Here is a 27247-nt window from a genome sequence, read left to right as displayed (position 1 = left end):
AAAATACAAACCCGTGTCCGACAAGAAGTTATGTTAGTTATTCCCAAACCGGATTGTTTCCCCCCCCCCTTCACAGCAATGAGAACAGAAAGCAAAAAATATAGGATCTTCCTCCCGTGTGATTCCTCTTTTCCACTCTTTCTTTTTCTCCCACACAGTCGGGACAAAATGGCTCCTCTCTCTCTCTCTCTCCTGTCTCTCTCTCTACTCTCTCTCTCAACGGCTCTCTCTCTCTCTCTCCGAGTATCTCTCTCTCTCTCTCTCTCTTTCTTCAAACTAACGGTGAGCTAATTCAAATTCTCGGCACACCCCGTCATACCCCTTCTGCTTCCACTACCTCGACCGAGAAGAACTTTGTTAAAAAAAAATCTGGACGTTAAAGTCAAATTCGCTGTCTCTTTCGCTTCTTTTCTTTTTTTTCTTTTTTTTTTCAGGGAGAGATTAGAAACCGAAATATAGACGACCGCCGTCGCCTTCGAATGGGAGCCACCGCGGCGACACCCTAGGCTCCACAGACACGCCTTAACCCCGCCCCTTTCTGTCAAACTCCTCGCTTCTGATTGGTCACAACGGCTGTCAATTCCCTATGCAACTCCAGTGTGATTGGCTTGTCTCCCTCAACACACTTTGAAAGGGGCGTTTCTTAGATTGACAGAACGGGGCAAACGTTACTGCGTAAGTTACTCGGACATTTAGGCTCAAACCTCCCATTGCTCAATTCATTGAAATGTATCCAATGAGCCAATATGGCGGCCGGTTTCATGCGGATCCCCGTACCTTCCAGTTTTCATGGCAAAAACTGGCATTAGATGCGGTGACTTTCCCAGTTGTGAGTCAGGCAAAGTGATGTCATTTATGAAAAAGCCCTTCTGTGCTTGTTACGGGCGTTTCCCACATCCTCTGCCCTGAGAACAACAAGGACATTTATCCTCTTAAGTCTTATAATAACAGTAAACACTATCTAGCTTTAGACGTGTGTGTGTGTGTGTGTGTGTGTGTGTGTGTGTGTGTGTTTCCTTCTTCCGCCTGTCAGAGTAGTTTGACTCTCAGACACTCCTTTAGGAATGCCGAGTATGCCCTGCTTTCTACTGCCGAGTATAGACTTGCCACAAACTGAGACAGAAAGAAAGAGAAAGAAAGGAAAATAGGTGTAATGTTGACCTCATTCAGGTTCTAGCTTAAAAGTCAGGAGTTGAAAGTTTGGTAATCTAACAGCTTGTAAAATTCAGGCATCAAAAATGAGTATAGCTTATAGCCCATCAGCATCATTATCCTGTAACCCCAAAATATCCCTTAGTGTTTGTGCTTCTCAGGGTCCCATTTTTGTTGAATTGTGTATTTATGATTGGATGTTAAATATTGATGTAGCCTATTCATGTTTAACCAGAACTCTAATATTGAAGCTTATTTACATCGTGAAACCAATGATACCATAGCATCTTTCTGCCGGACACCTCTTTGGCAGATAAAAATATTTTCAAGACCCCCCCACCCCTCATCATACCCCTTAACATATATATAGACATCAGTCACTCTCTTTGCTAACAACTTCCTATATTCATAGAAATACCTCAAACACAGAAAGTACAGAAAAGCAGTTCAGTGTGTGACAACAAACTGGAAAAACAAAAAAAACACGGCACTTTGAAAGAGGAAGCAATTAAAAGCGATACTGTAACATGAAACCTCCAGATTTGTGACATCTTGTGTAGATTCATTTCCAGCCTTACATTTACCTGAAAGTCCTCTCACAACATTTAGCCATGCTTTGAAATCAGTGGAGAAAAAAAACTTACAACTAAACTGGAATGTCAAATATATAAAGTTTGATTTTTCATGCCATGTGTACATAGAGGAGAGAGAGATAATTAACTTATTATAGCCTCTAAGGTTTATAAATGTCTTTGCTTCATGACATCACGGGGTATTGTTGGTGAGTCCTTTACACCAAAGTGGAAATTTCACACTAACTAACAAAAACCAGACCACGCAAAGTCCAAAACAGATGCTGCAGAGGTCAAAAAGGTGAAAACAGAGCAGAAGCTCACAGATTCTTTAAACCCAGTTTTTTTTAGAACTACCTTGATTTCTATTTCAGCCCACATTTTTTTTTATTGTGTCCTCACTCTGTCTTTTCACCAGTTTGGCCATCTTTGTTGAGCCAGTAAATCATGTCTTAACACAAGAAATCCTCCCCAGAGCAGATTGCATTCCTGTATCTCTCAGCATGGAGGCCCCGGGGTTTATGTCTCTCTCCCTCACAAACAGCAAGCGGTGAACACTCGAACCTCTACAGTGATAGACACATTTAAAAAGAGGATGAGTCTTCACATGGACTGTTTGACGGGTACACCATGAAGACATGACGGGTTTATTTCACAGTTTTACCTTTAATCCACTGTGGGAACAAGGGAAGAAAGAGAGGGGGGGGGGGGGGGGGTAACATGCAACAGAGCACAGACGCTGGTATGCATGTTTATCACTGAGGCCGGACGTCCCATCTGAATGTTTACAATAAATGCTGCTTTTCTTAATATTTTATAATATACTGCCTCTGTAATAAGTTGTAGTTTAAACATTTAGATGATGAATTAAATGTGTGTATGGAAAATGTCAAGCATTCCTATCGTGCTATATCTTCCCAGTTTGTGAGAAATGTCTTCTTTTTTTTGTCTTTGTGAGGGTAAAATATTAACCCCTCTTAGACTTTGTGCTTGTTTTTATCCCTCTGTGGTGTTTTACTCATAGTTTAAAAGGTTAACAAGAGGTGAATGCTGCAAGGCTGCCGCTCGTCTCAGTCTTAAGAACTACACATTTTTCATTGAATATCTGTTTAATACACAAATAATTAACATCCTCCAGGTTCTCAAAAAAAGAAAGTAGTTTATCTAAACTGAAAACTTGTGTAAGGTGTGACTTTTTTACAAAGTCACACCTTACACAAGTACCTGAGCAGAAGGGTTTATCAGTTCAAATGTGAGTAATCTCAAACAACTCATGATACAGTAATTCAGGTAGTTTGTGGCTTTTGTAGCCTTTTCCAACACCACTTCAAGAGGTGACATATTCAAGGTTGTCTGAAGTGCTTCTGAGAGGAATAAAAGGCTGCTGAATTCCCCGTGTGGCTGGGCCTTTCCCTTTTGAGGTCGGTCATTCCTAAACCAGCCGAAAAATACAGAACAGATAAAATCACACATTTTATAAAGTGGCTGTGTGTGAACGTTTGTAGTTTTGATAGAAATCCCCAAGTAAACCATCAAGTGTCAACTCCCACATTTCAACCTGGAAAAAGTTTACTCACCCTTTCTGGTGACATTGACCAGATGCATGTCATAATGTAATTCAAACTTGTGCCACTAGGTGGTGCCGTTGAATTGTTAAATAGGTTATGATGCATTTTACACTCCACCAAAGTGTCATTATTTTATCCTGTTCTGAGAGCTTTTTAAGCCTGGGAACCACTGGTGTAGAGACTTAAAAAAATGTTTTTAAGAAAGTATTTTCTACTTAATCTGGAAGAAATGCCACGGTTGGATTATAAATTTTATAAAAGCATATCCTGAAACTGATCCTGCGGTTGAAGAGGTGAGACAATATTTTGCAAAAAGTACAACAATATTAATGAAACTGTTAGTTTATTTAGGCCTATGTTACATTATATGTTTCCAGGCTTTAGCAAACAAGAAGGCAACTTTAAGTCAAGAGGTTGAATTTTTAATTTATTATCAACTATATTACCAAATCTACCTGCAGGTACAAATAAAGTTACCCTACCTTACCTTATATTGTACGAGTATGTACATACAAGCAATTCCATTTGCTCTGAATATAATATAATAAAATGTACAGATATATGAAAAATGAAATAAAGTAACAAAAAATCTACAAATAATTAAACATATTTATAATCATCAAGTAGGTAAATTGTTGGATAGCATATGCATTTATACTGACTTTAAATAGCACAAATGATAACAGAATATATTTCTCAAACCCAATGTTTTTTATATTATTAAGATTATTGTTCAGGTCTGGATTGGGCAACAACAGGGTGAGTTTCTAACCATAAAAACACTCACACATGTTCCAGTGTGACCAGTTGAAGTTGGTGGCACCCTTGCACAAGAATCCGCTCTACTGTGAGACAAAACTCAATTTCCCATGGTCCTTTGTTCCGCTCCGCAGTGATGTGGGGTGTGGTGGTTGAATGATTGTGGTGTGCATGAGTGTGTGTGTCTGTGTGTGTGTGTGTGTTTCTGTGTGTGTTTCTGTGTGTGTGTTGCGTACCGGAGGGGAGCCCTGTCTCTCCGCACAGACCGAGAGACGAAAAGCCCAGCTCGGAGCATCAATGAGCGGCGGACAGGAGGATGCGGACGGCGGTCTGTAACGGAACTACCGGGCGTGTGGAAACGAGGACGACATGATTGTGAATGCTGTATTCATCATTGATTTAATTGTCGGCATTGCTGGATTTTCCCCCCTTGCCGAATGAATCTGAATGTTGAAGAGGGACCTGCAATGGAGCGTCGATCCAGCGCGTGAGATTTGCTGACCGTCTGTCTGATTGTAAGCTGATATCACAGACAATAAGAAATGGAAATTAGCCATTAGATGTATTGGCATCTCATTATTTGTGTTGGCTTTAATAGGAATCCGTGTTTTCAGACCCTGTAGCTATTTTCCTTTTTTGTTATGATCAAGAAGCCATACTGAATTTATTATTAATGATTGAGGAATCCATGGTTACACAATTCACAGGCAGACAGGAGGCCAATTAAAGGCACCATTTAAGGTTTCTTATTTTTTTATAGTTATACTGAATGATCCTGCTGTTGTTTTCATAAAGAAAACAAAAAAGCCAGTCATGTCTAAAAATAAGAGCAGTGAGTCGGTGAAGGTGGTAGTTCGATGCCGCCCACTGAACCGAAAAGAGGAGTCCAACGGGCCTGCGGGGACCATCATACAGATGGACATCCGGCTCGGGCAGGTGATCCTCAGAAACCCTCGAGCACCATCCAGCGAGCCCCAGAAAACCTTCACATTTGATGCAGTTTATGATGCAAACTCCAAACAGCGAGATCTCTACGACGAGAGTGTTCGGCCGCTGATAGATTCGGTTCTCGACGGGTTCAACGGCACCATATTCGCGTATGGGCAAACCGGAACCGGGAAGACGTACACAATGCAGGGGGCTTGGTTGGACCCGGAGAAACGAGGCGTGATCCCTAATGCGTTCGACCACATCTTCACACACATCTCCCGCTCGCAGTCTGATAGGCAGTACCTGGTGCGGGCGTCCTACCTCGAGATCTACCTGGAGGAGGTCCGGGATCTCCTGGATCCCAACCATGGCAGCGCCAGAGCCTTGGAGCTCAGGGAGAGTCCAGATTCAGGGGTGTATGTGCGTGACCTCACATCGTGTGTCTGCAAAAGCATCAAGGAGATCGAGGAGGTGATGAACGTGGGGAACCAGGCGAGGGCGGTTGGCGCGACTGACATGAACGAGCATTCCTCTCGATCCCACGCCCTGTTCCTGATCACGGTCGAGTGCAGCCAGCCAGGTCCGGACGGGAGGAAACACATCCGGGTTGGACGACTCAATCTGGTGGATCTGGCTGGAAGTGAGCGCCAAGCAAAGACCGGCGTCCAGGGTGAGCGCCTGAAAGAAGCGGCCAAGATCAACCTTTCCTTGTCAGCTTTGGGGAACGTGATCTCAGCTTTGGCCGATGGGCGAAGCGGCCATGTGCCGTATCGGGACTCCAAGCTGACCCGGCTTTTGCAGGACTCTCTAGGTGGGAATGCAAAGACTGTCATGGTCGCCACCTTAGGCCCTTCGTCGCAGCACTACGACGAGACCCTGACAACCCTCCGCTATGCCAACCGTGCCAAGAACATCCAGAACCAACCGCGGGTCAACGAGGATCCCAAAGATGCTCTGCTGCGCGAGTTCCAGATGGAGATCGCCCGGCTCCGTGCGCAGCTCAACCACCGAAAGTGGAGGAGCAAGCAGAAAAAGGACGGGCAGGAGGATGGCGAGAGCTGGGAGAGGGACGGGGACGAAGGGACGGAGGGTGAGGACGAGGACGAGGGCGAGGAGGTGGAGAAGGAAGCGGAGGAGTACGTGAAGCTGGAGGAGCAGAGGCTGGAGAGGGAGACGGAGGCCATCAGAGGGGATCAGTTCCTGTTGGCCGAGGAGAAGCAGAGGCTCCTGGGAGAGAAGGAGAGGATGATGGGAGTTCTGAGGAAGGAGCAGGAGGCCACCGAGCAGCTGACCGCCAAGTACAAGGTGAGAACTCAAAGTCAGATACATCATTCATCACCTGTGTGTTCACTAATTCTGCACAGGAATTTTGATAGAGGTCACAGAAAAACACAAATAAGGACACAAAAAACAAACGTAACAGGAAACACACAAACCTCAGCTCTATATTCACAGACTCTTGTGGTTCCATATTTCTCTCCCTTTTTCACACACACACACACACACACACACACACACACACACACACACACACACACACACACACACAATCCAGGAGGTAAGATTAAGGACAAGTGGTCTATGGGATTATAATGTGTGATAATCCTGTGAGCTCTTATTAAGTGACATTAAAGACAGTTACATGAGGGGTTTCCCATCTAATTACATCTCAGCGTGTGTGTATATGTGTGTCAGTGAATTAAGAGATCTAACATTACATGTGTGCCTTACCAAAACTACATGCTCAGCTGACACACCAGGAATAGATTTTAGATACTGGTGAAAATGAGTCTCTGCATTAAAGGGGCCTCCACTAATTGTGTGATGTTCTTCCATAAAGTTGTGTTAATTTGTTGGGCTCTGACCAAGACAACTAAAGGTCAAAATCAATGCAATAAAAGCTGAAATATTCAGACACCAGTCCTTAGTTTAAGTCTGTGTTATCAAAATCCTACATTTCCCATAATGCCATTCAATATCGCATTCGCAGCAGCCCTCCCTGATTTACCTTCTCCAAGTCTCCAAGCCCCCCGCCCCAATATAACCCCTGATGATATCATCGTGACTGCACCCAATGACATCATTATGACATCATGATGTTTCATTGCTCTGAGAAACTTCTCATCAGCGAAAAACACACAATAGTGTAAGTAAAAAAAAAAAGCTGTTTCGGCAGGTTGTTTGACACCAACCTCCTTGTCAGCGGTTTCAGACATTAAAAATAACTTTAAAGGATTTTTTTTTATTTTGTGGTTGAAGGTTTTTTCATAACCAGCTGAAAACTCCTCAAAAGTAGCTTTAAGAACTATTCTGATTGGTCTGAGCTCTGATGAGCTGTTGAGACTGGTGCGTGTGATTTAGTCCCTGCTCCTCTCTCCGTGGTCTGGTCAGGTGTCTCGTGTGTGCGGACAGGAACTGGTGACCACTGTAGCTTAAAAATGTCAGCTCTCTCTCTCTCTCTCTCTCTCTCTCCTTCACACCGAGAGTCAGCAATCAAAGACTGAGCGCTGAGTGCAGAGCTGCATTAATTTGCTCTGATTCATGCATATCCAGTCAATAAGTCATCCGTGCAGAATGACTGAGCGACTACAGTCCATAATACCGCGGCTACAGCTCGGACCATCACACCAGACATCGCTGGATCAGCTTACTGAGCTGCAGCAAAACTGCCAGAGGCTCTGACAGGAGGAAATGAGAGGAGGAAAGAGACCTTTTCAGTGGGAACAATGGAACAGTGAGATGAGGTGGAAAAGAAAAATCCATGCTAGTATACTCTTTTTTTTGTTGTTGTTATCATTTTGGAGATGACCTCTCAGAGTGGAGGTGTGAAGTTGCTGCAATCAGCTGTGGATCATTGAATGTACAGTCTGGGCAGGTGCACAGAGCCTCTGCAAACTGAAAGGTGTTATAACAGAGAGAGTGAGAGATTCCTTCTCTTTAAAAACATTATAGCCGGGCTCATTTCTAAAACACAGCATCAACTGAGGCTGTTGGCAGCAAACTTTCTAATCCCCTACCCCCCCTTTGGAATACAGATCCCCCATTAGGTTTACAAAAGAACTTGAAATACATTTTAGATGTTTTAGTCTTTGGAACACATAACCAAATTTATATTTTTCCCACTGTGAATATTTCTCCGAGTTTGTTATGTACATGTGTAGGTTTAGGGTTGTGCACTTTATCACACTACTGTTGTTCTTGTGATTTAAGCATTCACAGTAAAAAAAAAAAAAGCAGAATTCTGAATTTGTGTCATTAAAGAAGAAAATAATAATTTGCATAAAGAAGCAATGTTTTCTCACTCAGCATTTGTACGTCTTACCTATTTGATGGAGGCCTGCGTATAACGGTTACATCAACTGGATTATGAGATCAACTGGTGAGCATTTAGAAGTTAATAAAAAGGCTTTTCAGATGTATGTAGGATTATGAAGTGAGGTGTTGCACACACAGGTGTTGGGTAAAACGTTAAGAAAAGCAGGGGCGCCGGTGGAATGATGGTTGGTGCGCGCCACTGTCCTATCTCCACAATAAAGGCACAAAAAGCCAGTGCGAGTCTCTATATTTTCATTCTCGCACTTCTTCCAGGTATGAGGTCTGTGAAAGTCCCAGGAGACGGAGCTAATGTACGTCCTGATCCTGTGTCCTTCAGGCTGAGTGCTTTCATCTACATTTCCGTGTGAGGCTGGCTGCTCATGTTTCTTCTTGCCATCACGTTGTCCTCCAAAGCACCAAGAGGCTAATAGTGTTTTCTGCTAAACCGTATAAAAATCCTTTGTGATCACACAGCACAATTCAGAGGGTGTTTGCCGCTGTGTGTGTGTGTGTGTGTGTGTGTGTGTTTGTGACCGTGTTTGATGCTGACTGGGTGGCTGCTGAGTGATGTCAGTGTAGAGAATCAGCAAAAACCCGTCCTCCTCTCCCCCCTCGAGGAGGAAGATGATCGAGGAGAAGTGTTCCTCGTGTGCATCAGTCTGACGCCGTTTGTTCCTGACTTCAAAACAGGTTTTGTTTTTGAGTGTTAGAGGATCATTTTCTATTTCAAAATGTAAATATTTCAAGTTACGGTGTGTTAGTTTGTATGTTTCCTCTTTTAATAAATCCCATTAAAAGAACAAAACTAACAATGAGTTGATCCTGTTCACAAGTATTACCCAATGTATAATATTATTTTCTATAGAGCTCCATTATTATCCAAAATCAGTTAAGAGGACATACATGACCTTACAATACAGAGGATTACATAACATTACTTTCATTACAGTGAACACTGTAGTCTAGTTTGAGGCAATTCTTCACACGCCATGCTGCTGCTGCTGCCCTAATTATTCACCAGAGCACCAAATGTGCAGTCTTAATCCACTGCTAAAAGTAGTCCTAAATAAAATGCAGTACTTCCTCATGTTTGAGTCATGTTTTTGCTAAATCATTACAAGGCTCAGCTAATTCAGAAAAGCGCCTACTCTGAATAAAATACGATCATATAAGAGACTCTTCTAGGTATCTTCTTCAGTCGAAATGAAGATAAACTACCTCTCATAACCCCAAAATAAGACGATCTTATGCCGAGGAAGTTAAGATTGACATGACCCGGCTCGTAAGGCCTAACAAAAAAAAAGGGAAACGTACTGTTTAACTAAAAGGTGCAAAGGAATATTACAAAAGATACAAAAAATAACAACAAATTACTGAGGGAGTGAGGTGTGTTTGTCAGTGAATCAGAGTGTCGGCTGTGCGTCATGTGGTATGGTGTCAAACTAAACTAAGAAAGAAAAGTACAACACAATCATGTGTGACGAGGAGCTGCATAGGTAACACCGAGAGGATGAGAGAGAGAGAGAGAGAGAGAGAGCATGGGTTCACCTGAGGGACTGATCAGGACCGCCCAGGTGTGGTGGAACACCGTCCACCTGCGACCTGCAGGAAGACAAACACACAACAGAAGGCCTTGCTACCATTTTTTTTTTAAATATACAAATTCGTATATCGATTATTTTAGCTCATGACATTTTTTTCCAAACAACATTTCTCATGTTTAATTCTTATTTATTTTACCAAATTTGTCAATAATACAATTTAAACACAATTATGTTAAAAAACAAAAATATAGATTTTTTTTTTTTTTTTTTACATATTTATTGCCTTTTGATTGCTATGATCCTAGAACAGTTACAGTCGGATCAATGAGCCAGTCCTAACAGACCCTGGCCCAGCTTTCCCCCGATTGGCTGATTCCTGATTCCCAGCCAATCACGGCGTGTACCCTGAAGGTTCTATTTTTCCTCTGTGCTCCAGCAACCAATTAGAAAGAGGTTGCCAAGCAGGAACACAGACAGGAAGCGGGAGGCTGGAGAGACATGCAGGAAAAGAGCTCAGACATAGCCAATTATAGATAAAAATCAAAATTGAAAGGAAATAGAGAACCCTTCTCCTTTTCCTCCCACTCTCTCTCTCTCTCTCTCTCTCTCCTCCTCCTCCTCTTGATACATCCACACAGACTCGCTCAGCAGATGTAAGTAGGTCAGAAACCAGCCTTGTGAAGCTATGTTGGGTTCAGATGGTGTTTCTGCAGGGTGCTGTTAGCCTGCCGGCCTCCGAGGTACGGCGCTCCATCTGTGGACTGCTGTGTTGAAATGCTGTCTGCTCTGACCGAAGTGAAACCCGCTTCAATTTACATTGGTGGCAGAAGTATTCAGAGCCTCAAGCATGTGACACAATTTTCATTATTTGATGTTACTGTGTGAAAGATTAGAATAAGACTTACAGTAAAGAATGCATCCTTCCCTACTATACCCTATACTACCCTAAGCCGGTAAGAATTCCTCAAAGTACCTCAACTTCATTCTTACAGTATGTACAGTATACTGACAGGAAATGCACTAACTTAGTCACATCTCACCGCCGGGGAAATGTAATGTGGCACATCCGGTCGTCTCTGATACGCAGCCTCGTTATGAAACAGTCAGGTACGAGTACAGTCACTGTTTTCCCGAGCTTCATGCTGAGCAGCAGTCTCTCATGATGAGGCTGCCGTGTGTCCGTCCCCACAACGGACTATTCTTAGAGCCTCTTTTCTGGGTCACAACTGCAACATCTCCTTTCTTCTGACTGTCGCTCCCTTCTCGATATTCTCTTCTTTCTGCCTCTTGTGTATGAGTATCTGTACGTCCGGTGAGAAGACGTATCATTTCTGTAAGCTGTAACATTCTTTTATTATGTTAAATATGTGAAAGAGTGTCGTCTGATTGGCTTTAAACATGAATCTGAGCCCGGAGAAACACCTTTATTCTCAACTTTCTGCCGCTCGTTTGACATATTCCTTGCTCTCGTCTCCTCATTGAAATGCTCGAAAGATGTTTTTTATTTTTTCTAAAAATTTTCATTTCCTTTCCTTCTTTCCCTCATGTTGATTTTTCCAAGTACATTGTTTTCTTAGCAGTTTTCCTCATATCTGAGGCTGAGGATCTCTTCCCAGAGAATAAAACCAGCACAGTAAATAGGCCAGCTTCATGAATCTTTAATTAAAAGTCTGAAGAAACCGTTTAAAAAATATGGATAGAAATACTTTCATATGTGTGTCAAGCAGCAGAATTGTGAGTGCAGTTTATGTGAACAAGTTATATTAGCTCGGACAGCTCCCAAGACTGTGAATCTAATGATATAAAGCTGAAAATGAAAACTCTTTTGAGGGGAAGCTGCCCGTACAAAGAGACGGAGTCGGGAACTCTGAGCTCTTTCTCTCCAGTTCGTTTAATATTTTCATTCTGGCATTAGGCTGATAATTAAAATGACCAAACAAAGTAAGCACAATCTAAATTCTTTCCTACATCCTTACTGCTGAAAACCCAACCAATCAGATCAGAGACAAAAACAATGCCCATTGCCTCATGGGAAATATCGTCAGCATAACACACAAAGCGAATCGGACATGCAGTACACACACACACACACACACACACACACACACACACACACACACACACACACACACACACACACACACACACACACACACACACACACACACACACACACACATACACACACACACACCAGCTTTCTACATGCATATAGGCTCTTCCAATACATGCACAGGGACATGGATAGTATGACTCTGTTCCTGTTTATGTAGCTGCCTTCCTGCCTAATTAGAGGAGGAAAAGTCTGGATAGAAAGATGGAGTCGTGTGTGTGTGTGTGTGTGTGTGTGTGTGTGTGTGTGTGTGTGTGTGTGTGTGTGTCTAATGAGAGAGAGCTCATTGCTGCTCCCCATCTTTCAGCATGAGAGGCTGCATCACTAAAATATTGATGAATCGACTCTGTGTGGGTCCATGTGTGTTTGTTTGTATGTGTGTGTGTCTACATGATTTTGTGTGTGTATGTGTGTGTGTATGTGTGTGTGTGTGTGTGTGTGTGTGTGTGTGTGTTTGTTTACTAAGCTTTCAGTCATGTGAACAGCGAAGAGAGCTGATGCATTTCTTGAACAATACACACTCCTCTCCTCTTAGCAGATAAAGAAACACTCAGAGAAAAAGTCCTTTCATAAATAAATGAAGCAATTACTGTGAAAATGGAGATTTGGGATGGATGACGGATGTAATATTTAGTTACTGTTTATCACTGCAGTCTTACAAAACATTTATGAAAACACTCAATAAATGTTGGTTATTCTATAGAAGCTGTTAAAAATAAATCTGGACATCGTGATGTTTAAGAACACATTAAAATCACAGCTGTTGAATCAGAGGTGTTGCCTTTTTTCAGTCCATAAATTCTTGTTCCCTGTCCAAACAGTAAATCAATAAAACATGGACGCTGGCTCTGCGACGTCACCCATTGGTTTCTGACGCAGACTTTTGAAGCTCATTGATGGCGGTCGCCAAATTGCAAAGACTGTCTCAACCTAACTTTCAGTCAAATAGTAACAGGCAAAGAGCTGGAGCTGAGGCGGGCCTTAAGCCTCCTGACAAACGGCAACAATACAAACGCCCTTCAGTCAGGTCAGCCACGCCCCTTTTCATGAATAACTCTAAAACTTAATATTATCAAACTGATGACTTATTAACCCCCTGTTTATTATGTGTCTATAAAGAAATGACTCAGGACTTATTTCAATTGTAAAAACAGGCATTGAAGAGCTTTTGCAGCCAGCTTCAGGTGGACACTGAAGGTTTTTGCACATCCTCATTGGCTTCATTTTTCAACAGCATAAGTTGCAGCTCGGTCCAAACCTATTTTGAGCGTTGTAGGGGACATAAATCAAACGTCGGCCTCTCATATCAAAATCCCTCCTTTTCGTAATCCATCCAACAACACAGACCTCCTTTGTTTAAAGACTTTGCAGTTCTAAAAAGATGTCTGTATTTCCTTCTTTGCTTTTTTACAGACAAACATCTGTCTCTTAACATTTAACACACTGTATTTATTTGGTGGTTTTTGCTAAAATTGGGTTGTCTCGTATCTCAACTAGTGACCTTTTCAGAAAATTCACAAAAGTTCACTTGGAAGATTTGAATCTTTCAAAATATATTTCCATGACAGATGAAGCCACGGTATTTGAAAAAGAACAAACTCTTTAAGAAGAACATGCTAAGGCGTGTTTATTGGATTGACATGTTAGCCCATATGAATAAAAGTAAAAATTTACAAAAAAGTCTGTGCTGTCTGTTTCATTGTGGCAGGATAAAAGGATGTTCTTTAGGTTCATGTGGGCTTCTGCTCTTATGTTGTGATCTGGGGTTTGCATGTCACTTCCTGGATCTCCCTCGTGTGTTTGACAGAAGCAGGGGATGACTGACAGTGAGTGGATGCTAATACGATTTTAAGCCTTTACGTTGTGGCTCTTAAGTGCTTTTTGCATCGACCAAGACTGATGTGAAACAGATTCTCAGAGATGGCCTTTGCCTTCATCTTTTACACTCTGTCTCTTATCTTTTTCACCCCTCCTCCCCTCTTCTTCTTCTTGTTCTACTTCTCCGTGTCTCTGTCTGTTCCCAGCAAGCTGTCTGTCTCTCCGATGCACACACTCGAGATGTTGTCGTCACTTTGTATTTATAACCCGGTCGCTCCCAGCAGGCCAGGGCCTCGCTGCGATTGGATGGCTGATGCGGATGAGCCGTCTCAATATGCAACACTTCCTGCTCTCTTCATTTTCCCATCAGGAAATGGATCAGTCACAGCCAGAGGAATTTCAGAACGCACTAACGGGCAGATTATTCATTCAGACACAAATATGCACAGTGGCAAACGTTTGCACTGACAAGCTCCAGGAAAATGGTGATGCATTAAAGAGCGCTTCAGCTTTTTCTTTTTAACCTTTACAGTGGCCATCCTGCTGCTCAGAAAATGTGAAATTATAAATATTTGTCAGCAAACAAGATGTCATATTTTACTTATATCCGTGCGTTATATATATAAACAAGTGTGAGCATTGACAGCCTTAATATACACAGGACCATTCTGAGAGTTTAAATCTATGTGAAGCACAAATTGTGAGATGGAAAATCTGCTGAGAGAGAGAGAGAGAGAGAGAGAGAGAGAGAAAGAGCCAGGTAAAGGAGAGTTTAATATGACATGACAAACTGAAGCCCTACTGTGACCTTTAGAGAACAGCAGACATTCTGACTGCATCTGGTGTGTGTGTGTGTGTGTGTGTGTGTGTGTGTGTGTGTGTGTGTGTGTGCGCGCGCGCGCGCGTGTGTCTAAAACTACAGTCGCCAGAGATGCAAGGAAACCGAGTAATGAATCAAGTGACCAGTGAGTCGTATTTCATGAGATTGAAGGTCATTTGGCCTTCGCACAGAGTCATCACTCCCTCTTCTTGTCCTCCTCCTCTCATGTCTTCTTTTCATCATTGTGCCTTTGATGTCAGCTCAGATTTTCATTTACTTCATCTGACCGTTAAAAACAAAGTGTTGTAATGGCAACGTGGCACTAAAGTGTCTTAATATGCAGACGATACCTTTCCCTACATATCTAATTAAAATGTATCTCTGCTTATTCATGGAGAAGTCACACATAACAATGTTTGGAACAACAACTTCAAAGTAAAAAAAAAAACAGTGTCAGGTACAATTTAACAGAGAAAAGGGGCAAGTAACAGAAGAAAAATGTTCAATCCTGTAAAGTATGGGGATGCTGTGTTACGTATCATGAATCATTACGATATGCAGACGATTCCTTTCCGTACATATCTAATAAATCTTCTCTCTGCTTATTCATGCTCAAGTCGAACCATTCAGGAATCATTGACAGGATGTTTGTGCACAATTACTTCTAAGTCGGAAACCACTGGTTAGCATACAAGTTCAGACTTCAAAAAACAAGAGAAAAAGCCTAGTCCATTGAACACAGTGCACCAGAGTTCCTCCAAAACACACAAGAAGCCAGAACTGGTGGACGGTTGGGCTTGGGTTAGGATTAGCCTGTGAAAAAACCTATACACTACAGAAACGTTGACAACAGAAAGTTTTAGGTAAATTTAACTGAACCACAATAGCTTATATACTACAGATTGGGGAAAATACACTTTTTTTTTTAAATATGGGATCATCCTCCTGTAGTGACGTGATAGCAAAGTGTTTTAGAAAAAAACAAGTTATGTAGAAAAGCTCCAGAGAATACTCCAGTCTTCTTTACAACTTATGTACCAAAAAACCTGCTGATATTAAGCTTTCTTCAGACAAGGATGCATAGCTCTTCCTCGACCTGTCTCACAAGGAATAAAATAACACTGCAGATTTTGCTTTGCTTCATGTAGTTCAGGAGGAGTTCGCCAGTTTCCTCTTTCGACCTCGATACTAAAAAGCTGTTTTACCAGGCGACACGAACACTTTCAACAAACATTACTCCATTTAATTGGATGCTGCTGCTTTTGTGAATGGGTGTAATTGGAGAATTTGACACAGTATTATGAACACAGAGATACTCGCGGTAGATCTTCTTATTCTTTCCTGGAGTTAAAACATGAAAACACAATTTTAAGTGCGGGATCACGGCACGACTGAATTGAATTCATTGTAACAGCCTTGATTCCCGAAACCTGCATGTAAGGGATTTTGTGTCTGTACGGTGTAATTGGATGAAGAGACATGGGATGCATTAGAGAGAAAACCCCTGACATGAATCAGCCCTTTAATGAAGCTGAAAGAATATGACAACACACACACACACACACACAGAGCACAAAGACACAGCTCGAAAACAAAGAGGCTTTCTGTAAAGACCTGATGCATCCCCTCTGAAGGACTCCACTGTACTGTGCATGAGTCTGAGTGTGTGTGTATGTGTGTGTATTTGTGTTCCCTCATGTAATCAAATGGACAGTGTGGTATGTGTGAGTTATAAAGAATGTATAGGCTGCTCTCAGTCTTTTTGTATAAAGTCCTGAGACTGGAATGTGGATCAGACAAAATAGCCATGGCCCCTGCTTGCCCTTCTTAGGCCCCCTTTTCTCTCTATACCCTCCTCCTCTTTACATTTTCTTCTTCTCTTCCCTTTTCTCTCCATTTTCTGTTTCTTTTTCCCACCCTCTTTATATCCGTCATGTTAGATTTCTGCCCTCAGGAAGCAAAAGTAAGTGTGTGTGTGTGTGTGTGTGTGTGAGGTACTCACTTTCAACACAGATTGCATCACCGCCATCCCGAGGCCGTACATTTCACGGTAACCAAAGACGATGTAGCCAGAGGCGTTCAATTATATTTTTCTTCATTAAACATATTTTTTAAAACTCTGCAGCTTACATTTTACTATTCAAAGGTGAAACTGGAAAGCAATCAGAGAGCGCGAGCCCCAAAGGCAAAGGATCTACACAAACGTAATACATGTTGTTTTTATCTTTGAAAACCAGTGGTAGAAAGAAAAGTATTCAAATCATTTTCCTGTGTCACTGCAAATATAAAACCGTACACTGTATAAAACATGGACATAGTCTCAGTGACGTCACCCATTGGTGTCTGTGTGATGGTCGCCATATTGAAAATGCTGACTCCGGCTACTTTCAGGCTAACTGAGATGCATGCAGAGAGGTGGAGTTGAGGCGGGCTGAACGAATATCTTTGTTGCTGAAACAAACCCATCTAGCTCGTCGTCCAGCTAGCCTATGCTGAATGATGAAACTGAACAAAGCTGACAGTTTAAGGTCAGTTATGGTATTTAGATAATGTCTCAAATGATGTTTAAACATTTCAATAAAACCAGGAGGAACTTTCATCAGAGGAAAAGTCTCAACTTAACATCTGGCTGTTAAAAATGGTGGTTATCAAACATAAGCTAACAAGCTACTTTAGTGCAACACCTTATGTAAGTCTGTGCTGGTCTTCTTTTGAATTCACGTCTGAGGTCTGAACCCCCGCAGTGTTTTCAGCCGAGCTCAGCTTGTTGTGGCACGGTGTCATCATGGGGACGATAAGCTGCCCACTTCCAGCTCCATCTGCCTCGTCAGCACACAGTGTGCACTGACTTCAGCTCCAGCACACACAAAGGTTGACTGTTAGACGTCCAGCTGAACTTAGTTTGACCCCGTGAAAAGACTATTCCTTTTCTTTTGCGTGAATGTGTAGAAGCACTAATGCTTTTATCTCTGTCTATTGTTAACTCCAGCTGCAGAACATTTTGTAACTGGGTATCAGTTAAATTTATAAAAACAATCTCTTAATCTCAAATCTGCAAGTATTAAAAACAGATGTTAGTAATTCTTGCTAAAATATCTAATAGCTGAAAATATGGTGGAAATCCACTTTATAAACCCTGAAAACTATTTCAATCAGTTTCAGCACACTGCAGGAAACATGTTGACCTTTTCTTGTAAAATTAAAACTGCTTACTTAAGATTTTCATTTTCTAAATGTTAACTATTCTACCTTCATATTGTCAAAAAGATTCTGTCACAACTGCACGATAACATATTATATTGTGCAGTAAGCAGGAGTTCTCACACTGTCAAGGAACGTAATAATGAAATAAATATATACTACTACATAATGTATAATATATCCATTAGGTGTGATGGATGAGCTGTACATTTGTGCAGGCCTGTGCATGATGATGATGGTGGAGTTCAAATGTTAACGGTATAAGTGAAAGGTTGTTCATTTTTGTTGTTCTCAGGCGATGGAGAGTAAGCTGCTGGTTGGCGGAAAGAACATCATCGATCACACAAATGAGCAGCAGAAGATGCTGGAGATGAAAAGGCAGGAGATCGCTGACCAGGTAAACCTATATGAGTGTTGGTTGTTTTGTTATATATAATGAGATTATGGTATGTATCTACAAATTCATAGTTGCACTTTTTTACTTATTGTTTTGCCCTGATACTACACCTGCACAATGTTTACTTTTGCGACTGTAATCCTGCTTTAAAATCAATTTGAAGCAATTCCACTTGAAGACAATATTTTTATAATGTGTGAATCTGCAGCAGCGACAGACTTAAGAAACAGAGTGTCACAGCAGCTGTTTCAAACAGCAACAGAAATATTTTCTGCAGAGGATTGATATTGTTGCTGAATGTGTGCAGTCTCGCAGCGAGAGGGAGATTCAGCAGCAGGTGTTGGTCCAGGATGAAGAGACGGTGGAGCTGAGGGAGACGTTCACTTCTCTGCAACAGGAGGTGGAGGCCAAGACAAAGAAACTCAAGAAGGTAAAGACGCTCAGAAAGTTTCTCTACACACAGAAGTCAGACTTCATTTCTTATATGCTATTTGCACAAACTTTTACAAACAGAGAAATAATGACATTCTGGTGTTTTTTTACATGCTCAGACACAAATACACCGTCCTTTTCGTCCCTAATCAGTATATCCCTCTTTACCCCCCCTGACCCCTGACCTGGATGCTAATGACCCCCTGCCTCGGACGCACGCTCCGTCCGGACATACACACTTAAATTCCAGTACCTCAAGGTTTGTCCTGCCGTCCCCTTCCTCTCTTCTGGATCTTTGCTTCACCCCGTCACACTTTCTATCTTCGTCCTCTTCACGCTTTCCATACTAACCTGCTCAATCTGTTTCCTCTTCCTCGCCAAAAAAATCACCAGAATCCCAGTAACTCACTCATGAATCCCCTCAGTGCAAGCCCCCCCCCCACCCCACCCCTCCCAAAAAAACAAAACAAAAAAACAACAACCCTCTGAAATCTTTCCAACCCCTCCCCTGCTCCTCTCACTTCCCAACTCGTTGCACGGCCAGCAGGACTAACGCCAAAACCGGCCATTGTGTGAGTGTGGATGACAATGTGACTAATGATCCTGTGCTGATCTTTGCTCCCATGATGCCCTCTCACGCGGCACGTGTGACATCCGCCTGTCACTCACTGCATGGTGCCGACACTCTGAGGAAAGGAAAAGAGGATTGAGTGAAGACGTTGTCATACTGATTTTAAGAGTCGCAGAAAGAAGCTCGGAGACCATAGAAGGTTTTTACAGACAGAAAACGAGCTGGTTGCCTGTGAAAAAAATCATCCATCTTTATGCACTTTGACAGGAGTGGTTAACAATAGTCAGAGGGGATTTCATGTTGCAGATACAAAGTAGTGGGTTAAGCATTAACTGTGGAGCGATGGAGCTAAAGTGCACAGCTGTTGCAAGTGTCGCTGCAACTTGGAGCTGCAGACGTAACTCAAAGGGAAGGATTTGGACACTGGATTGTTGGAAATAAAAACAACATTAAAAGTTCCCTCTGGAGCTGTTTGACCACCAGTAGTGAAATGGAGCTGTTGATGTGAGTGGTTTCTATTTTGGTTTGGGCACTACTTCACGGATGCTGAGGTGGAGTTAATGCACAAGCAAAGGCAGTGAATAAAAAGTCAGCTATCTGGTTAAATCTCCTCTAGGGCACTTTGGTGTTTTGTTCAGTTTGGCGCCCCCTGTGGTCAAAGCAGGACAATTTATCTGCTTGCTGAGCTTATCCTGTACATAGTGTTTCATGACAAACTGTCTTATTGATCTTTTTTGTAATGCAGCGTGCTGTTAGTCCTCTCGCCTGACGCCTTCCCCCTCGGCAGGGGGGACGGGCATATAAAGAAACTAAATAGAAATGATCTATCTTCTGAACAATAATCTGGCTTGCTTTGTAAGCCATAGAGAAAGATCAGTTTTAATTTCAGTCTGTTAAATTAACATGTAAAAACTCCTTACAGGATCTTTAACATGTTAACAAACTTTAGCCACTTAAATATATTCACTTAAATTAAGTTTTCAGTGAAAAATATAAAAGTCATAATGTGTAATACACATGTCAACTTTTTTACATTTGGGATTTCACAAATACACTCCCAAAAATAAATCATAAATAAAAGCTTAAGCTGTATTTTTATGTAACATGACTGTGATGAAGCCTCTCCCTCAAGTGTAAATCCAGCTTTTGTTCAATAAAGCTTTTATTCAAAACTCTACACAGTCTCTAACAGGAAGTGTTTGGGGAAATCTCTAACCCTACTTTAAGGGATCGTCATAAATGACTGAAGAAGAAAAGTTTCTCATAGTCTGAACGCAAGCAACACAACTTTTGATTTGTTAGAGAATAACGTAGCAACTTGTTCTTGTGCGTTTAATGGGTAGAGTTGATGTTTTATATCGAAGTGAACGAGACATTGACTTGAAATACAAACAAAGTTTTAACAACCCAGCTCAAGTCCAGGTTTCAAGAAACAAAAAACTTGAACTGCGGATTCATGGTGAAGGCTGAAGTCACTTCTTTAAAGCTCACTCAGTCTGCCCTGGGAAAACGTTTTAATAGTGTGAAATCTCGAGAGCACAGGAGGAAGAGAGGAGGAAAGAGCTGCTGAGAGAGGAAAGCTGCTGTGCTCTGATTGGTTACCCTTTCCCTCAGACACCAGTGCCTTCATTGCTGTTGCTACTGGCAACCAACCTGCAGCGAGTTGGAGACCAGTTCATCAGCGACTGCACTGCACTGGGCGACATCTCCCCTCCTCACCCTCTCTCTGTTTGTTTCTCTCTTTCTCTCTCTCTCTCTCTCTCTCTCTCTCTCTCTCTCTCTCTCTTTCTGCTCGTAGCTTTACGCCAAGCTGCAGTGCATCAAAGCGGAGATCCAGGACGTGAACGACGAGCACGTGAGGAGCCGACAGGAGCTGGAACAAACTCAGAACGAGCTCACCAGAGAGCTCAAGTTCAAGTGAGTCGAATAAACGTGAGGAAGAGTCGGCGAATGTGATCGACCCTGATCAGCAAACGCAGTGTGCTCTCTCATCAGAAACATACATGCTTTGTAGGAATTTCATAACTCCAATCGCTGAGAGATGCTGAGGGGGAGAAAAAGATCAAATGATGGGGAGAACTTTCTTATCTTCGTGTGGCTATTATGACCTCAAATCAAACCTTAGCATGGATGTGTGTTGTGTTCATGCAGGTATCTGATCATCGAGAACTTCATCCCCCCCGAGGAGAAGAATAAGATCATGAACAGGCTCACATTTGACACCGAGGAGGATCAGTGGAAGTTTCAGCCTCTTGTTCCTGCTGAAAGGTCGGTGTTTGGAAATTCCCATCAGGTCACCGTAATGGATTTAAAATGTGTTTAATTGGACCCGACGATCTCGACCATTTGACCTCCATGACCTCTAATCCATTAGCTCTTTCTTCTGTTGTCCCGTTCCCTGTTTCCTGCTTTTTCAGTCATGTGTTTGTCATGAGTTAGGTTTCATCTAACGTATGAAATGTATCAAAATGTATTTTATTACAACTCAGAAAGTGTCCGATTTCAAAGCTCGCTACAGAACAAAACGTATCAGTAACATCTGTAAGGTTTTGGAAAGAGAAGATATGGGCTCACAACAGCTTCACAACAACAACAACAAAAAGTCAGATCTCAGAAATATGGGAAATCAGTTACATGCCAATGTCTCTACTAATTTGTCATTCTTTTTCTGCAGGTTTTTTTTTTACACCACTATTATACAACATCTATTAAATGATTATTGCAGGGATGAAAAAAGTCAATTTAGGGGTGCTTGTGGCGCAGTGGTTAGTGTGCACGCCCCATGTATATGGTTAATACTTATATGTAATCCTCCAAGCGGACAGCCCGGGTTCAAATCTGACCTGTGGCTCCTTTCCTGCATGTCATTCCCCACTCTCTCTCTCTCTCTCCCTGATTCTCATACTCTATCCTCTGTCCTATCTCTCCAATAAAGGAACAAAAAGCCCCAAAACTAAATCTGCAAAATTTATTGTGTCAGTGTGACTGAAACTGGACTTTTCAAATTTAAAACAACACGATATGATTTGACACAGTACAATACAATCCAATAGGATACAAGACAATACGATACAGTCTGACTTCCTTCTTTTGTGCACTTCCAAACCTGAAAAAATGAACTCTTAAAATTGACAGGCAAAAAGCAAACTATGCTATTGCCTTTATGCAATGTTGACCTTAGCTGTTTATGCTGCACACAATTTTAAAGTGTTGGTCATGAAGACACCCGGCTGCAATACCATAACAACAAAACATGATGAAGAAAAAAAAACACAAACATCCAAGTCTTAAAAAACAAAAGTAAGAGTCACTACTGATTAAAACAAAGGTGCTGCTAATTTGGATTTCAGAGCAGGAGATATTGATTTGTTGATTGACGATAAGTTAAAGTAAGCAGTTTGTTTGCACACGTTAGTGTTCTGCAGGGACGGATCGGGTTAAAGCGCTGTAGAATAACCATGTAGCATCACTCACCACCGCAGTGAAAAGCTAGATCCTGTTTCTTTCAGCGCGAGCTTCCTGCAGATGCCTTTTTCGGCCTTTTATGAGATTGATTTATAATTGATCGCCCTCTTCTTCCATCTCCCTCCTTAGTAAATCCTCTCAGATGAAGAAAAGGCCGGCATCTGCAGTCGGATACAAACGACCCATCAGCCAGTACGCCAGGGTTGCAATAGCGATGGGAGCTAACTCCAGATACAGGGTAAGTGTGTGTGTGTGTGTGTGTGTGTGTGTGTGTGTGTGTGTGTTTTGTAAGGTTACTGTTAAAAAAGAAAGTTAAACTTAAAACGTAAACATTGTTATTTACTAAAAACTAACATGGAGCATGTGTTCGTGTGTGCAGGCTGAGAACATCATGTTTCTGGAGCTCGACATGACACCTCCAAACACCACCTCTCTGGATCGCTCAGGGGAGGCGGAGTCAAACCAAAGTCACTCCGTGGACAGCTCGCCCACCAAGGACAGAGGAGTCCGCAAGTCTCGCTCCTGGTGAGTCTGAACCCGTCGAACCAGAACACCGATTTACGATGAGACAGCAGGCGGATATTCTCTTCTTGTCCTGTACTTATCACTCGTAGACTACAGCAGGATTTGCTCATAGATATGCACGATGATGCGTCACACTTCATTTTTATTTGTTTCAACATCAGTTTGATGTTTTAGTGTCTCTCTCTCTCTCTCAAGATTTATTTTCTTGCTTTTATTAAACTCAACTTAATCCTACTTTAGTTCAACAATTTGACGCAGCCTATGCTTTTATACAGTCCTGCATGTGCAAACTTTTATATTACGATGGCCTATGAATGGAGACATTTCAGCTCAGAAATGCCAAAGATGTGTTGAACATATGTTTCAACTGTGAAACGTCCTGATAGGACAGTGGATTGAGGCGGAAATTAGAGGCGGAGAGAGTGGGGAATGACATGCGGTAAAAAAAGCCACAGGCCGGATTTGAACCTGGGCCACCCACTTCTAGGACTACATCCTCGGCACACACCCTAACCCCTAACCCCCCGGCGCCCATCTAAAATGTAATTTTTAACATTAAATATAAGCATTAACACCTGTTTTTTTAATTAGATAACTTCATTGTGATTGATGCTCTCCATTGGGCTACTGTTGTCCTCAGTGTTGCCATAGAAACAAGACATTTAGTAGATTATGTTCATAGAGAAACCTGCTGTCTCTGGACTGTATCTGACTGTTTCAGGTTTAGAGTCAATGCTTCTCTGAATGAGATTATTCAGGATCAGCCCCTCCCTCTCTAGGCGGTCCTAATCTGATGGTTTGTCTGTCATTTGCTCGGCAGGGTGTCATCTTAATGGTACCGGATAATCGTGTTAACCTGTCAGTAAATACAAAGGCAGCATGCTCATTTTGATTTTTAAATATTTCTTCTTCTTTGTTTTTTTTTGCAGGTGTCAGACTCCTAAATCCATGGCCTCCTCTTCTTCTAATGTTTCCTTGTCGGCATGTCAAACTGCTGCAGCCATGGCAGCTCAGTAGAGCTTTAGTGGAGACTTTTTTTTATTGATATTTATTTAATTCCTTCCCATCCTCTCCTTTTTATTTTTTTCCTTCTGGAGGATTTCTCAATGAGGCCTACGGCTGGGAACACTTCACCATCGTCTCTCCTGCTGAATCCTGACAGATTATAAGAAATGAATGAGGATGTATTCTTCTGACAGGACACTAACTTTAAGGACCTCAGAAACTCTGGAAAAACAGCATTTCATCCTGTTGTACGGATGTCAAGACCCACCAGGACCCCTTCTTCCCTGCATGAGCCTTGGATCATCCTCTTTAACAACTGGCTTCGACCAGACTGTCCTGTGTGTGTGTGTGAGAGTGTGTGTGCGTGTGTGTGTGCGTGTGAGTGCGTGTGTGTGTGTTTGTTGTGTACATACAGGGCTGTATGATTGCCTGTTTGTGTTTCTAAATGTGACCAATACAGCTTGAATCGCCTGTAAGATAACCAGTGTAGATATTTCATGTATTACGGGGGGGTTAGACTCTGGGCAGGTTTTGTCTGTTTTCTGTGTAAAAACGAAGACAAATTAATTCACAAAGATGAGAGTTTACGTCTGTGTCAGCTGAAATTGTCAACGTTGGTCAGATGAGGTGCTCGGAAACCTGAATGATGACCTTTATCACGCCTGTCGATTCACAATAGTCAACATTTTTTCACGCTACCTTCTCAAAAAAAAACACATTGTATGTAAAAAAAAAAAGAAAGTGTCCGTCTGCTACCTATTTGTTTGGAGACTGTTGTACTGTCACCATGTTGTGTTTTGGAGCAAGAATTGGCCACATTAAGACGAGAGGGTCGACCTAGGGAGGAGCTAAGTTGTCAGCTAACATCAGCACTAGCGTGATTAGCAGTTGTATCTGTTACGGTTGGTATGGTATTTGCTGGGTTGCTTAATAATTTTTAAAAAAAGCATTAAAGTTTTCTTGCTGAAAAAAACCAACAGTCCCCTACATTTAAAGCTCCTGTAAGGCGTTTTCAGCAGGTTATGAAACAGACTGAAATAAAGATTGATGCCTCGTCATGAGCTACAAAAACAACCCAGACCTTTAGCATAACGATTGTTTCTTTCTATTCAGTCATTTTTAATTCTTTAACCAGCTGCCGCGGGATAGGTGTCAAAGGAGATGACTAACAACACGCTGCAGAAACATGTTTTTCCCTTCATTGCACAGCAAATATTCCCAATTATTTATAAATGTCACGGTTTAAAAAAATCGAGAGATGAGAAAAAGAAAAAAAGAAATGAGTGAACATTTTGTCCACAGGGGGCGCCAAAAACAACCCAAACTAAATCCCCTCTCTGGAGCTTTAAAGTTGTAATTGAGACATTCCCATGTTGTTAGAGTGTACAGTTCTGTCTGTATCGGATAAACTAAAGGTAACCTAACATTATCTAAGTGCACATGGTCAGAGTTGACCTTACTGGTTGGAGTTGACCTCATTGGCCTGTTGTTTGGACAGCAGTCTGCACTCAGGTGTGTTCATGTTAGTGTCACTGGGTTTCTTTACCTGCAGGAGGTTAAGAGGAGCAGACGGGGGTCAGGCTGTCTAATGATCTTTGTATTATTGATGATAGAGATCCGGTTACAGATACATCCCCCTGCAGGCTGTAAGAGAGCAGTAGACAACATGCTTTAGCAATGTGCTGCATTTACATCAAGTTTTCCCCCTTCATGTACCAAATGATAACTACCCGAACATTAAACCATATCTTTGATCACATTAAAGTGACTGAAATGTATGTCTGGAGATGTTCTGTTTCCACAAACGTTAATTAAGAGATCAGTCCTGAGGCATTCAAATTGAAGTGTTACAGTGTTTAGACCAAATTCAAATAAAAAAATGTTTCACTTAAGCACAAATACACTTAAATTTGACTCTTTTCCAACAAGCCCTTCTCTTTTTGCTGTCTCTGTATATTTATGATGTTGAATCAAAGAGATTCAAAGGCCCGCAGACAATAAAAATACTCCTCCACTTCTGATTCTCCGTTGCATCAGGAACATGTCACCACTGATAGGTCAATGCAAAAAACAGTTTCATGCAAAGATTTGTTTAAAAATGAAAAATGTATACTAGTACTGTCTAATATTTTCATGCGTTCATGTCTTCTTGTGTCTCTTTTGCACCTTGTAAAACGTTTGCTTTGATCACAGCATACCTTTGTGTTACCTTTCTCCTTCTAGAGATGCATAATGATTGTTTATATTAAGAGCAAATAGCTTCTACTGATGAGAATACGATCTGTGAAATTTGTAAAATTGAATAATGTCACACAAGTTCCCAATGCACAAATTGATAGTTAAACATTTCTGTCCAACTAACAACCTAAATCCAAAAAAATGTCCATTTCACAAGGATTATAAAAACAAAAGAGAAAACATCAGCAAGTCCTCACATTTTGACGAGCTTCAGCAAGAAGAACGGCCGAACCAGTTCTTGTTACGAATTACAGTCTTGTGTTTTCAGTGAACCTCAAATCCGTGTTAACCTACTTCCTTTACTGTGTCAGACATTTGCAGAAGCGCACGGATGTGTTTAGTCAACAGTAAACGGGTACATAATTGACCCAATTTGTCATGGAGAAAAGCTTTGGATACTTTGAGGCTCCATGAAAATGTTGATTTTTCGTGTTGATGAGGGTAAAAATGAGGGTTCAAATACACGCAATCATACCTTTAATGAAGCAACAGAAAAACAAGTGTATTACTGAGTAGGTTGTACATTTATTTTGGAGGTTTTTAAAGCGAGACTTCGTCTTTCGGGCCTCATTGTTTCCAATATTCATCAGATAAAGATTGAAATGACTGAATCAGATGTTTAAGAAATTGACAGCAGTGTCTTCAAATATTTATTATAGTATGCTGATTATTTCCCTGTATTAAATGCAGAGTCAGTATTCTCTACTGCCTGAAGATATCGTGAATTTTGGTCTAAAAATAGAGCAGACAGTGGTGCAAAGATGGACGTGATTGGTTTAAATTTTATTTGAAACCAAAGTAAAATAAATGTGTTGCATCTCA

The 27247-nt window shown here is 41.7% G+C and overlaps 1 protein-coding gene across 1 annotated transcript; it reads left to right on the top strand.

The window, feature by feature from the left end:
* The first annotated feature begins 4234 nt into the window (after positions 1-4234).
* On the top strand, positions 4235-27247 carry LOC132984734 (kinesin-like protein KIF3C). The gene is made up of 8 exons (XM_061051650.1): positions 4235-6286; positions 18088-18189; positions 18497-18619; positions 20991-21109; positions 21344-21460; positions 22787-22895; positions 23037-23182; positions 24112-27247. The coding sequence occupies exons 1-8, from the start codon at positions 4865-4867 to the stop codon at positions 24197-24199; spliced, it is 2226 nt and encodes a 741-aa protein (XP_060907633.1). The 5' UTR covers positions 4235-4864; the 3' UTR covers positions 24200-27247.

Source organism: Labrus mixtus, chromosome 12, assembly GCF_963584025.1.
Source record: "Labrus mixtus chromosome 12, fLabMix1.1, whole genome shotgun sequence".
NCBI classification, from domain to species: domain Eukaryota; kingdom Metazoa; phylum Chordata; class Actinopteri; order Labriformes; family Labridae; genus Labrus; species Labrus mixtus.
This window is presented reverse-complemented; position numbering and strand designations above follow the sequence as displayed.

What these genes read in the sequence shown, in the direction of transcription:
- LOC132984734 (XM_061051650.1), top strand. Translation starts at nt 4,865, where the DNA reads ATGTCTAAAAATAAGAGCAGTGAGTCGGTGAAGGTGGTAGTTCGATGC. An exon ending in GAGCTAACTCCAGATACAGG is followed by an intron (nt 22,896 to 23,036) that starts GTAAGTGTGTGT and finishes TCGTGTGTGCAG; the next exon opens with GCTGAGAACATCATGTTTCT. An exon ending in GTCCGCAAGTCTCGCTCCTG is followed by an intron (nt 23,183 to 24,111) that starts GTGAGTCTGAAC and finishes TTTTTTTTGCAG; the next exon opens with GTGTCAGACTCCTAAATCCA.